At 45.2% G+C, this 13,926-nt stretch overlaps 1 protein-coding gene across 2 annotated transcripts in view; it reads left to right on the top strand.

Moving 5' to 3' along the window:
- The window catches only part of CTDSP1 (CTD small phosphatase 1), a 49,759-nt gene that overhangs the window by 19,904 nt on the left and 15,929 nt on the right, over positions 1 to 13,926 (top strand). Inside the window, exons 2-4 of one of the 2 annotated variants that reach the window (XM_038741558.1) lie at positions 5,340 to 5,488; positions 9,251 to 9,334; positions 9,452 to 9,508. In XM_038741558.1, coding sequence (XP_038597486.1) covers positions 5,340 to 5,488; positions 9,251 to 9,334; positions 9,452 to 9,508 — 290 coding nt within the window. Of the gene's footprint in view, positions 1 to 5,339; positions 5,489 to 9,250; positions 9,353 to 9,451; positions 9,509 to 13,926 lie in introns of both variants that reach the window. The other variant, XM_038741516.1, reaches the window with a different exon arrangement.

The raw sequence follows: 13,926 nt of genomic DNA, 5'->3' as shown, positions 1-13,926 counted from the left end.
GGGTAAAGCGCTTACTATGTGCCAAGCACTGTACTTCCCAAGCGCTTAGTCCAGTGCTCTGCACACAGTAAGTGCTCAATAAATATGCTTGAATGAACGAATGAATGGGCTCATAGTCTAGAAGGGGAAAGACAAACAACAAAACAAATAGACAGCTGTCAGTACCATCAAAATAAATAGAATTATAGCTCTCTATATATCATTGATGATAAATAGTAAGCGTTCAATAAATACGATTGAATGAATGAATGAAATAGAGTAATAAATATGTACAGATATACACAAGTGCTGTGGGGAGGGGAAAGGGGTAAAGCGCTTACTATGTGCCAAGCACTGTACTTCCCAAGCGCTTAGTCCAGTGCTCTGCACACAGTAAGCGCTCAATAAATATGATTGAATGAATGGGCTCATAGTCTAGAAGGGGAAAGACAAACACCAAAGCAAATAGACAGGTGTCAGTACCATCAAAATAAATAGAATTATAGCTCTATACATATCATTGATATGTAGTAAGCGCTCAATAAATACGATTGAATGAATGAATGAAATAGAGTAATAAATATGTACAGATATACACAATTGCTGTGGGGAGGGGAAAGGGGTAAAGCGCTTACTATGTGCCAAGCACTGTACTTCCCAAGCGCTCAGTCCAGTGCTCTGCACACAGTAAGCGCTCAATAAATACGATTGAATGAATGAATGAATGGGTTCGTAGTCTAGAAGAGGAAGACAAACAATAAAACAAATAGACAGGTGTCAGTACCATCAAAATAAATAGAATTATAGCTCTATACATATCATTGATAAATAGTAAGCGCTCAATAAATACGATTGAATGAAATAGAGTAATAAATATGTACAGATATACACAAGTGCCGTGGGGAGGGGAAAGGGGAAAAGCGCTTACTATGTGCCAAGCACTGTACTTCCCAAGCGCTTAGTCCAGTGCTCTGCACACAGTAAGCGCTCAATAAATATGATTGAATGACAGAATGAATGAATTATGGTATTTGTTAAGCACTTACTATGTGCCAGGTGGTGTACTAAGCGCTGGGGTAGATACAAGGTAATTGGTTTGGATACAGACCCTGTCCCATGTAGAGAAGCAGCGTGGCTTAGTGGCAAGAGCCCAGGCTGGGGAATCAGAAGTCATGGGTTCTAATCCTGGCTCCGCCACTTGTCTGCTGTGTGACCTCTGGAAAGCCACTTAACTTCTCTGTGCCTCAGTTACCTCATCTGGAAAATGGGGATGAAGACTGTGGGACAACCTGATTAGCTTGTATCTACCCCACTGCTTAGAACAGTGCTTGGCACGTAGTAAATGCTTAACAAATACCATTATTACTATTATTATTATCATAGGGCTCACAGTCTTCATCCTCATTTTACAGATGAGGGAACTGAGCCACAGAGATGTGAAATAATAATAATAATAATAATAATAATGGCATTTATTGAGCACTTACTATGATGATGATGATGGCATTTATTAAGCGCTTACTAGGTGCAAAGCACTGTTCTAAGTGCTGGGGAGGATTACAAGGTGATCAGGTTGTCCCATGGCGAGCTCACAGTCTTCATCCTCACTTTACAGATGAGGGAACTGAGCCACAGAGATGTGAAATAATAATAATAATAATAATAATAATGGCATTTATTGAGCACTTACTATGATGATGATGATGATGGCATTTATTAAGCGCTTACTATGTGCAAAGCACTGTTCTAAGCACTGGGGAGGATTACAAGGTGATCAGGTTGTCCCAGGGGGGGGCTCACAGTCTTCATCCTCATTTGACAGATGAGGGAACTGAGCCACAGAGATGTGAAATAATAATAATAATAGTAATAATAATAATGGCATTTATTGAGCACTTACTATGATGATGATGATGGCATTTATAAAGCACTTACTAGGTGCAAAGCACTGTTCTAAGCACTGGGGAGGATTACAAGGTGATCAGGTTGTCCCACGTGGGGCTTACAGTCTTCATCCTCATTTTACAGATGAGGGAACTGAGCCACAGAGATGTGAAATAATAATAATAATAATAGCATTTATTGAGCACTTACTATGATGATGATGGCATTTATTAAGCACTTACTCTGTGCAAAGCACTGTTCTAAGCGCAGGCGAGGATTACAAGGTGATCAGGTTGTCCCACGGGGGGCTCACAGTCTTCATCCTCATTTTACAGATGAGGGAACTGAGTCACAGAGATGTGAAATACTACTACTACTACTAATAGTAATAATAATAATGGCATTTATTGAGCACTTACTATGATGATGATGATGGCATTTATTAAGAGCGTACTATGAGCAAAGCACTGTTTTAAGTGCTGGAGAGGATTACAAGGTGATCAGGTTGTCCCACGGTGGGCTCACAGTCTTCATCCTCATTTTACAGATGAGGGAACTGAGCCACAGAGATGTGAAATAATAATAATAATAGTAATAATAATAATGGCATTTATTGAGCACTTACTATGATGATGATGGCATGTATTAAGTGCTTACTATGAGCAAAACACTGTTTTAAGTGCTGGGGAGGATTACAAGGTGATCAGGTTGTCACACGGGGGGCTCACGGTCTTCATCCTCATTTTACAGATGAGGGAACTGAGCCACAGAGATGCAAAATAATAATAATAATAATAATAATAATAATGTCATTTATTGAGCACTTCCTATGATGATGATGATGGCATTTATTAAGCGCTTACTCTGTGCAAAGCACTGTTCTAACAAGGTGATCAGGTTGTCCCGCGGGGGGCTCACAGTCTTCATCCTCATTTTACAGATGAGGAAACTGAGCCACAGACATGTGAAATAATAATAATAATAATAATAATAATAATAATAATAATAATGGCATTTATTGAGCACTTACTATGATGATGATGATGGCATTTATTAAGCGCTTACTATGTGCAAAGCACTGTTTAAAGTGCTGGGGAGGATTACAAGGTGATCAGGTTGTCCCACGGGGGGCTCACAGTCTTCATCCCCATTTTACAGAGGAGGGAACTGAGGCCCAGAGAAGTGAAGTGACTTGCCCAAAGTTACACATAATAATAATAACAATACTTGTTTAGTGCTTACTATGTGCCAAGCACTGTTCTAAACACTGGAGTAGACGCAGCATGGTGAAGTGGCTAGAGCCCGGGCCGGAGAGTCAGAAGGTCATGGGTTCTAATTCCAGCTCCACTACTTGTCTTCTGCGTGACCTGGGGCGAGTCACTTCACTTCTCTGGGCCTCAGTTATCTCATCTGGAAAATGGGGATGAAGACTGTGAGCCCCAGGGGGACAACCTGATCACCTTGTATCTACTCCACTGTGAGCCCGCTGTTGGGTAGGGACCATCTCTATATGTTGCTAACTTGTACTTCCCAAGTGCTTAGTACAGTGCTCTGCACACAGTAAGCGCTCAATAAATACAATTGATTGATTGATTGATTGATTGACGGTCTCTATATGTTGCTAACTTGTACTTCCCAAGTGCTTAGTCCAGTGCTCTGCACACAGTAAGCGCTCGATAAATACGATTGATTGATTGATTGATTATTAGAACAGTGTTTGGCACATAGTAAGTGCTTAACACATGCCATAATAATAGTAATAATAAACCACACTGCTTCTCCGGGATGAGAACCTAGGTCCTTCTGATTCCCAGGCCCCGGGCTCTAGCCCCTAGGGCCACGCAGCAAGCGCTCAATAAATCATCATCAATCGTATTTTTTGAGCGCTTACTGTGTGCAGAGCACTGTACTAAGCGCTTGGGAAGTCCAAGTTGGCAACATCTAGAGACAGTCCCTACCCAACAGTGGGCTCACAGTCTAAAAGGGGGTGACAGAGAACAAAACCAAACATACTAACAAAATTAAATAGAATAGATATGTACAAGTAAAATAAATAAATAGAGTAATAAATATGTACAAACATAATATGCTCAATAAATACAACCCAGACTGAACCCCCTTTTTCCTCTCCCCCTCCCCGTCCGCTCGCCCTACCTCCTTCCCCTCCCCACAGCACCTGGATATATGTTTGTCCAGATTTATTACTCTATTTTATTTTACTTGTACAGATTTACTATTCGATTAATTTTGTTAATGATGTTAGAGAAGCAGCATGGCTCAGTGGAAAAGAGCCCGGGCTTTGGAGTCGGAGGTCATTCATTCATTCAGTCGTGTTTATTGAGCGCCTACTGTGTGTCATGGGTTCAAATCTCGGCTCCGCCAATTGTGAGCTGTGTGACTTTGGGCGAGTCACGTCACTTCTCTGGGCCTCAGTTCCCTCATCTGGAAAATGGGGATGAAGACTGTGAGCCCTCCACGGGAAAACCGATCACCTTGTAACCTCCCCAGCGCTTAGAACAGTGCTTTGCACATAGTAAGCGCTTAATAAATGCCATTATTATAGACTGTGAGCCCGTTGTTGGGTAGGGACCGTCTCTATATGTTGCCAACTTGTACTTCCCAAGCGCTTAGTCCAGTGCTCTGCACACAGTAAGCGCTCAATAAATACGACTGGATGAATGAATGAATTATTATCTAGCTTTACTTCTATTTATTCTGATTCATTCATTCATACCGTCTGTATCTGTTGCCAACTTGTGCTTTCCAAGAGCTTAGTACAATGCTCTGCACACAGTAAGCGCTCAATAAATACGACTGAATGAATGAATTATTATCTAGCTTTACTTCTATTTATTCTGATTCATGCACGAGCGCTTACTGTGTGCAGAGCAATGTACTAAGCGCTTGGGAAGTACAAGTTGGCAAGATATAGGGATGGTCCCTACCCAACAGCGGGCTCACCTGACCACATATTTTGTTTTGTTGTCTGTCTCCCCCTTCTAGACTGTGAGCCCGTTGTTGGGTAGGGACTGTCTCTATAGGTTGCCAACTTGGACTTCCCAAGCGCTTAGTACAGTGCTCTTGCATGCAGTAAGCACTCAATAAATACGATTGAATGAGTGAATGAATACAATTGAATGAATGACTGATTGATGGATTGATTGTTCCCTGGAGCCCCTAGAGAGAAGCAGTGTGACTCAGTGGAAAGAACCCGGGCCTGGGAGTAAAAAGGTCATGGGTTCTAATCCCGCCTCCGCCGCTTCTCTGCTGTGTGACGTTGGGCCGGTCACCTCACTTCTCTGGGCCTCAGTTCCCTCATCTGGCAAATGGGGATGGAGACTGCGAGCCCCACGTGGGATGGGGACAGCGTCCAACCCGATTTGCCCGTATCATCCCCGGTGCTTAGTACAGTAAGTAGTTAGTACATAGTAAGCACTTGACAAATACCACAATTATTACTATTATTATTTCCCCAGGCGACCCCACCCAGGCCCCTTCCACGAAGCCTCGGAGAAGAAGGATCTGGAAGTACTTCTGCTGCTTGTGTCCTAAGGACCCCGAAGCCCCCCACCCCGTCAACAACAACCCCCCGCTGCTGGTGGAGGAGAATGGAGCGGTCCCTAAGGTGAGAAGGACCTCACCGAAGGGAGAAACCATCGCGGGCCTGGGGGTCGGGGTGGGGGGAGTGGGTGGTGGTCTTCCATCAGCTGATGGAAGGGGCTGGGCCTATTTTTTCTATTTTTTTTCCTGTATTTTTTCTCTATTTTTTCTAATTTTTTTCCTGTATTTTTTCTCTATTTTTTCTATTTTTTTCCTGTATTTTTTCTCTATTTTTTCTATTTTTTCTATTTGTCCATATTTTCTATTTTTTCTCTCTGACGGCAGCCAAGAGAGACAGCAGGAGCGGTGGGCTGGGGCCTTCATTCATTCATTCATTCATTCATTCATTCAATCATATTTATTGAGCACTTACTGTGTGCAGAGCACTGTACTAAGCGCTTGGGAAGCACAAGTTGGCTGCAGATAGAGACGGTCCCTACCCAACAACGGGCTCACAGGCAGATGGACAATAAAACACGTGGACGGGTGTCAAGTCGTCAGAGCAAATAGAATTAAAGCTTAATAATAATAATAATAATAATAGTGATGGCATTTATTCATTCAATTGTATTTATTGAGCGCTTCCTTTGTGCAGAGCACTGTACTAAGCACTTGGGAAGCACAAGTTGGCAACAGATAGAGACAGTCCCTACCCAACAACAGGCTCACAGGCTCGAAGAGGGAGACGGACAACAAAACCCGTGGACGGGTGTCAAGTCGTCAGAACAAATAGAATTAAAGCTAAATAATAATAATGATGATGGCGTTTATTCATTCTATCGTATTTATTGAGCGCTTCCTGTGTGCAGAGCACTGTACTAAGCGCTTGGGAAGCACAGGTTGGCAGCAGATAGAGACGGTCCCTACCCAACCACGGGCTCATAGGCTCGAAGGGGGAGACGGACAACAAAACACGTGGACGGGTGTCAAGTCGTCAGAACAAATAGAATTAAAGCTAAATAATAATAATAATAATGATGGTATTTATTCATTCAATTGTATTTATTGAGCGCTTACTGTGTGCAGAGCACTGTACTAAGCGCTTGGGAAGCACAAGTCGGCAGCAGATAGAGACGGTCCCTACCCAACAATGGGCTCACAGGCTCGAAGGGGGAGACGGACAACAAAACACGTGGACCGGTGTCAAGTCATCAGAACAAATAGAATTAAAGCTAAATAATAATAATAATAATGATGGTATTTATTCATTCAATTGTATTTATTGAGCGCTTACTGTGTGCAGAGCACTGTACTAAGCGCTTGGGAAGCACAAGTTGGCAGCAGATAGAGACGGTCCCTACCCAACCACGGGCTCATAGGCTCGAAGGGGGAGACGGAAAACAAAACACGTGGACAGGTGTCAAGTCGTCAGAACAAATAGAATTAAAGCTAAATAATAATAATAATGATGGCATTTATTCATTCAATTGTATTTATTGTGCGCTTACTGTGTGCAGAGTACTGTACTAAGCGCTTGGGAAGCACAAGTTGGCAGCAGATAGAGACGGTCCCTACCCAACAACAGGCTCACAGGCTTGAAGGGGGAGACGGACAACAAAACACGTGGACGGGTGTCAAGTCATCAGAACAAATAGAATTAAAGCTAAATAATAATAATAATGATGGCATTTATTCATTCAGTCGTATTTATTGAGCGCTTACTGTGTGCAGAGCACTGTACTAAGCGCTTGGGAAGCACAAGGCAGCAGATAGAGACGGTCCCTACCCAACAACGGGCTCACAGGCTCGAAGGGGGAGACGGACAACAAAACACGTGGACAGGTGTCATGTTGTCAGAACAAATAGAATTAAAGCTAAATAATAATAATAATGATGGCATTTATTCATTCAGTTGTATTTATTGAGCGCTTCCTGTGTGCAGAGCACTGTACTAAGCGCTTGGGAAGCACAAGTTGGCAACAGATAGAGATGGTCCCTACCCAACAACAGGCTCACAGGCTCGACGGACAACAAAACATGTGGACGGGTGTCAAGTCGTCAGAACAAATGGAATTAAAGCTAAATAATAATAATAATGATGGCATTTATTCATTCAATTGTATTTATTGAGCGCTTACTATGTGCAGAGCACTGTACTAAGCGCTTGGGAAGCACAAGTTGGCAACATATAGAGACTGGTCCCTACCCAACAGCGGGCTCCCAGTCTAGAAGACTGTGCTTAAGCGCTTACTATGTGCAAAGCACTGTTCTAAGCACTGAGGAGGTTACAAGGTGATCAGTCTATATTCTATTTATACCATCGTTTTTGTTATTATTCTCTGGGCCTCAGTTCCCTCATCTGTAAAATGGGGAGTAAGACTGTGAACCCCACATAGGACAACCTGATCAACTTGTAACCTCTCTAGTGCTTAGAACAGTGCTTTGCACATAGAAGTGCTTAATAAATACCATCGTTATTGTTATTATTCTCTGGGCCTCAGTTCCCTCATAGGTAAAATGGGGACTGTGAACCCCACGTAGGACAACCTGATCAACTTGTAACCTCCCCAGTGCTTAGAACAGTGCTTTGCACATAGTAAGCACTTAATAAATACCATCATTATTATTATTATAGTAAGCGCTTAATACGGTGCTCTGCACCCAGTAAGCGCTCAATAAATACGATTGAATGAATGAATGAATGCCATCATCATTATTAGTAGTAGCAACAAATACCATTATTATTATTATTTGCTAAGCGCTTACTATGTGTCAAGCCCTGTTCTAAGCGCTGGGGTAGATACCAGGTCATCGGGTTGGACACAGTGTTGGGTGGGAGGAGAGCGAGGGGGCCGTGGGTTGGGGGAGGACCCCTGGTTTGGGGGGACCCCCTCTGAGACCCTTCCCCGCCCACTTCAATCCATACTTCACGCTGCTGCCCGGATTGTCTTTGTCCAGAAACGCTCTGGACATGTTACTCCCCTCCTCAAAAATCTCCAGTGGCTACCAATCAATCTGCGCATCAGGCAGAAACTCCTCACCCTGGGCTTCCAGGCTGGCCATCCCCTCGCCCCCTCCTACCTCACCTCCCTTCTCTCCTTCTCCTGCCCAGCCCGCACCCTCCGCTCCTCTGCCGCTAATCTCTTCACCTTTAGGCCTCGTTCTCGCCCGTCCCGCCATCGACCCCCGGCCCACGTCCTCCCCCGGGCCTGGAATGCCCCCAATCCCTCTGTCCATCCGCCAAGCTCGCTCTCTTCCTCCCTTCAAGGCCCTACTGAGAGCTCACCTCCTCCAGGAGGCCTTCCCACACTGAGCCCCTTCCTTCCTCTCTCCCTCGTCCCCCTCTCCATCCCCCCATCTTACCTCCTTCCCTTCCCCACAACACCTGTATATATGTATATATGTTTGTACATGTTTATTACTCTATTTATTTTACTTGTACATATCTATTCTATTTATTTTATTTTGTTAGTATGTTTGGTTTTGTTCTCTGTCTCCCCCTTTTAGACTGGGAGCCCACTGTTGGGTAGGGACTGTCTCTATATGTTGCCAATTTGTACTTCCCAAGCGCTTAGTCCAGTGCTCTGCACATAGTAAGCGCTCACTAAATACGATTGATGATGATGATTTATTTTACTTGTACATATCTATTCTATTTATTTTATTTTGTTAGTATGTTTGGTTTTGTTCTCTGTCTCCCCCTTTTAGACTGGGAGCCCACTGTTGGGTAGGGACTGTCTCTATATGTTGCCAATTTGTACTTCCCAAGCGCTTAGTCCAGTGCTCTGCGCACAGTAAGCGCTCAATAAATACGATTGATTGATTGATTGTCTCCCCCGCCTTCCAGGCCGGCGGCAAACAGCTGCTCCCCGAAGCCAGCAGTCAGGACGCCAGCAAAATCTGCATGGTCATCGACCTGGACGAGACTCTGGTACACAGCTCCTTCAAGGTCAAGACCCCCGGCGCGCCCCCGTCCCCACCCTCCTCCCGCCCTTGGGGTCCCGGACCCCCCCAAAACCCCGGGCCTCAGGGTCTCTGTCTCCCACAGCCGGTGAACAACGCCGACTTCATCATCCCGGTGGAGATCGATGGGATCGTTCATCAGGTGAGGGGGGCCGTGGGGCAGGGTCCCCCTTTGTCCCGGCCCCCGGTTGGGGCTCCGGGGTCCCGTCCTCCCTTCACCCCCAAACTCCGTCCACGGGCCGGTGGCCGGGCCCTGTTTCAAGTAATCCAGGATAGGCTGTCCTGCCGTTTGGCCTGTTCTCCATTACTTGGCTCAGGTCCTGGACCTCAGCGTCGCCTGCCTGGGGCGGGGGCTGGGGCAGACCCCCTCCCCCAGCTGGCCCCTCCATCCCCCCCCACCCTGGGACCCCCTGCCAGGCCGGGAAGGTGCCCGGGGCCCTGTCGGAGGGTGGGTAGGGTGGCTTGCTCTCCCCCGTCTGGTATTCTGAGAGCTCACCTCCTCCAGGAGGCCTTCCCAGACTGAGCCCCTTCCTTCCTCTCCCCCTCGTCCCCCTCTCCATCCCCCCCATCTTACCTCCTTCCCTTCCAATTTGTACTTCCCAAGCGCTTAGTACAGTGCTCTGCACATAGTAAGCGCTCAATAAATACGATTGATTGATTGATTCCCCACAGCACCTGTATATATGTATATATTTGTACAGATTTATTACTCTATTTTACTTGTACATAACAATTCTATTTATTTTATTTTGTTAGTATGTTTGGTTTTGTTCTCTGTCTCCCCCTTTTAGACTGTGAGCCCACTGTTGGGTAGGGACCGTCTCTATATGTTGCCAATTTGTACTTCCCAGCGCTTAGTACAGTGCTCTGCACATAGTAAGCGCTCAATAAATACGATTGATGATGTTGCCAACTTGTACTTCCCAAGCGCTTAGTCCAGTGCTCTGCACACAGTAAGCGCTCAATAAATACGACCGATGATGATGATGATATTCTAGCCTGTGAGCCCACTGTTGGGTAGCGACCGTCTCTATATGTTGCCAACTTGGACTTCCCAAGCGCTTAGTCCAGTGAAGATGATGATGATGATGATGGCATTTATTAAGCGCTTACTATGTGCAGAGCACTGTTCTAAGCGCTGGGGAGGGTTACAAGGTGATCAGGTTGTCCCCCGGGGGGCTCACAGGCTTCATCCTCATTTTACAGCGTGGCTCAGTGGAAAGAGCCCGGGTTTTGGAGTCAGGGGTTGTGGGTTCAAGTCCCGGCGCCGCCAGCTGTCAGCTGGGTGACTTTGGGCAAGTCACTTCACTTCTCGGGGCCTCAGTTCCCTCATCTGGAAAATGGGGATTAGGTCTGTGAGCCCCACGTGGGACAACTCGATTACCTTGTATCTACCCCAGTGCTTAGAACAGTGCTTTGCACGTAGTAAGCGCTTAATAAATGCCATTATTATTATTATTATTACAGTGCTCTGAACACGGTAAGTGCTCAATAAATACGATTGATTGTCATTCATTCATTCATTCAGTCATATTTATTGAGTGCTTACCGTGTGCAGAGCACTGTACTAAGCACTTGGGAAGTACAAGTCGGCAACATATGGATGGTCCCAGAGAAGCAGTGTGGCTCAGTGGAAAGAGCCCAGGCTTTTGAGTTAGAGGTCATGGGTTCAAATCCTGGCTCTGCCAATTGTCAGCTGTGTGACTTTGGGCAAGGCATTTAAGTTCTCTGGGCCTCAGTTCCCTCATCTGTAAAATGGGGATGAAGACTGTGAGCCCCCGTGGGACAACCTGATCACCTTGTAACCTCCCCAGCGCTTAGAACAGTGCTTTGCACATAGTAAGCGCTTAATAAATGCCATCATTATTATTATTGTTATCAAAATCGTCAGAACAAATAGAATTAGAGCTATAGGCACATCATAAACAAAATAAATAGAATAGTAAATATGTACAAGAAAAATAGAGTAAGAAATCTGTACAAATATATGTACAGGTGCTGTGGGGAGGGGAAGGAGGTAGGGCCGGGGGGATGGGGAGGAGGAGAGGAAAAAGGTATCCCACCCTCTGTCTATCGATTCATTCATTCATTCAATCGTATTTATTGAGCGCTTACCATGTGCAGAGCACTGTACTAAGTGCTTGGGAAGTACAAGTCGGCAGCATATAGATGGTTCCTACCCAACGACGGGCTCACAGTCTAGAAGGGGGAGACGGACAACAAGGCAAAACATGTGGACAGGTATCAAAATCGTCAGAACAAATAGAATTAAAGCTATAGGCACATCATTAACAAAATAAATAGAATAGTAAATATGTACAAGTAAAATAAATAGAGTAATAAATCTGTACAAATATATATATATATATACAGGTGCTGTGGGGAGGGGAAGGAGGTAGGGCTGGGGGGGATGAGGAGGAGGAGAGGAAAAAGGTATCCCACCCTCTGTCTATCGATTCATTCATCAATCAATCAATCGTATTTATTGAGTGCTTACTGCGTGCAGAGCACTGGACTACGCGCCTGGAAAGTACAAGTCGGCAACATATAGATGGTCCCTACCCAACGACGGGCTCACAGTCTAGAAGGGGGAGACGGACAACAAAACAAAACATGTGGACAGGTATCAAAATCGTCAGAACAAATAGAATTAAAGCTATAGGCACATCATTAACAAAATAAATGGAATAGTAAATACGTACAAGTAAAATCAATCAATCAATCGTATTTATTGAGCGCTTACTGTGTGCAGAGCACTGTACTAAGTGCTTGGGAAGTACAAGTTGGCAACACATAGAGACGGTCCCACAGTCTAGAAGAAATAGAGTAATAAATCTAGACAAATATATATACAGGTGCTGTGGGGAGGGGAAGGAGGTAGGGCGGGGGGAGATGGGGAGGAGGCGAGGAAAAAGGTATCCCACCCTCTGTCTATCGATTCATTCATTCATTCAATCGTATTTATTGAGCGCTTACTGCGTGCAGAGCACTGGACTAAGTGCTTGGGAAGTACAAGTCAGCAACATATAGATGGTCCCTACCCAACGACGGGCTCACAGTCTAGAAGGGGGAGATGGACAACAAAACAAAACATGTGGACAGGTATCAAAATCATCAGAACAAATAGAATTAAAGCTATAGGCACATCATTAACAAAATAAATAGAATAGTAAATACGTACAAGTAAAATCAATCAATCAATCAATCGTATTTATTGAGCGCTTACTGTGTGCAGAGCACTGTACTAAGTGCTTGGGAAGTAAAAGTTGGCAACACATAGAGATGGTCCCACAGTCTAGAAGAAATAGAGTAATAAATCTAGACAAATATATACACAGGTGCTGTGGGGAGGGGAAGGAGGTAGGGCGGGGGGAGATGGGGAGGAGGCGAGGAAAAAGGTATCCCACCCTCTGTCTATCGATTCATTCATTCATTCAATCGTATTTATTGAGCGCTTACTGCGTGCAGAGCACTGGACTAAGTGCTTGGGAAGTACAAGTCAGCAACATATAGATGGTCCCTACCCAACGACGGGCTCACAGTCTAGAAGGGGGAGATGGACAACAAAACAAAACATGTGGACAGGTATCAAAATCATCAGAACAAATAGAATTAAAGCTATAGGCACATCATTAACAAAATAAATAGAATAGTAAATATGTACAAGTAAAATAAATAGAGTAAGAAATTTGGACAAATATATATACAGGTGCTGTGGGGAGGGGAAGGAGTTAGGGCAGTGGGGGAGATGGGGAGGAGGAGAAGAAAAAGGTATCCCACCCTCTGTCTATCGATCTGTCAAACAGTAATAATAATAATAATAATAATAATAATAATAATAATAATGATGGCATTTATTAAGCGCTTACTATGTGCAAAGCACTGTTCTAAGCACTGGGGAGGTTACAGGGTGATCAGGTTGTCCCTAGGGGGGCTCACAGTCTTCACCCCCATTTTACAGATGAGGGAACTGAGGCCCAGAGAAGTGAAGTGACTTGCCCAAAGTCACCCAGCTGACAATTGGCGGAGCCGGGATTCGAACCCATGACCTCTGACTCCAAAGCCCGGGCTCTTTCCACTGAGCCACGCTGCTTCTGGTGGTGCTGGTGGGTTGGGTGGCGGGGGGGCTGGGAAGCCAGGGAGTGGGGCCTGGGGGCATTCATCCATTCAGTCATATTTATTGAGCGCTCACTAGGTGCAGAGCCCTGAGCCTTCTAGACTGTGAGCCCACTGTTGGGTAGGGACTGTCTCTAGATGTTGCCAACTTGTACTTCCCAAGCGCTTAGTACAGTGCTCTGCACACAGTAAGCGCTCAATAAATACGATTGATTGTGCTAAGCGCTCGGGAGAGGACACTCAGACAATAAACAGACACATTCCCTGCCCACAACGGGCTGACAGCCTCGAGAAGCAGCGTGGCTGAGTGGAAAGAGCCCGGGCTTGGGAGCCGGAGGACGTGGGTTCTAATCTCGTCTCTGCCACTTGTCTGGCAGAAACTCCTCACCCTGGGCTTCCAGGCTGTCCATCACATCGCCCCCTCCTACCTCACCTCCCTTCTGT

The sequence above is a fragment of the Tachyglossus aculeatus genome, chromosome 1, assembly GCF_015852505.1.
Source record: "Tachyglossus aculeatus isolate mTacAcu1 chromosome 1, mTacAcu1.pri, whole genome shotgun sequence".
Lineage (NCBI taxonomy): Eukaryota > Metazoa > Chordata > Mammalia > Monotremata > Tachyglossidae > Tachyglossus > Tachyglossus aculeatus.
Note: the sequence above shows the minus strand (reverse complement) of the source record. Positions and strands in the feature narration are given on the sequence as shown.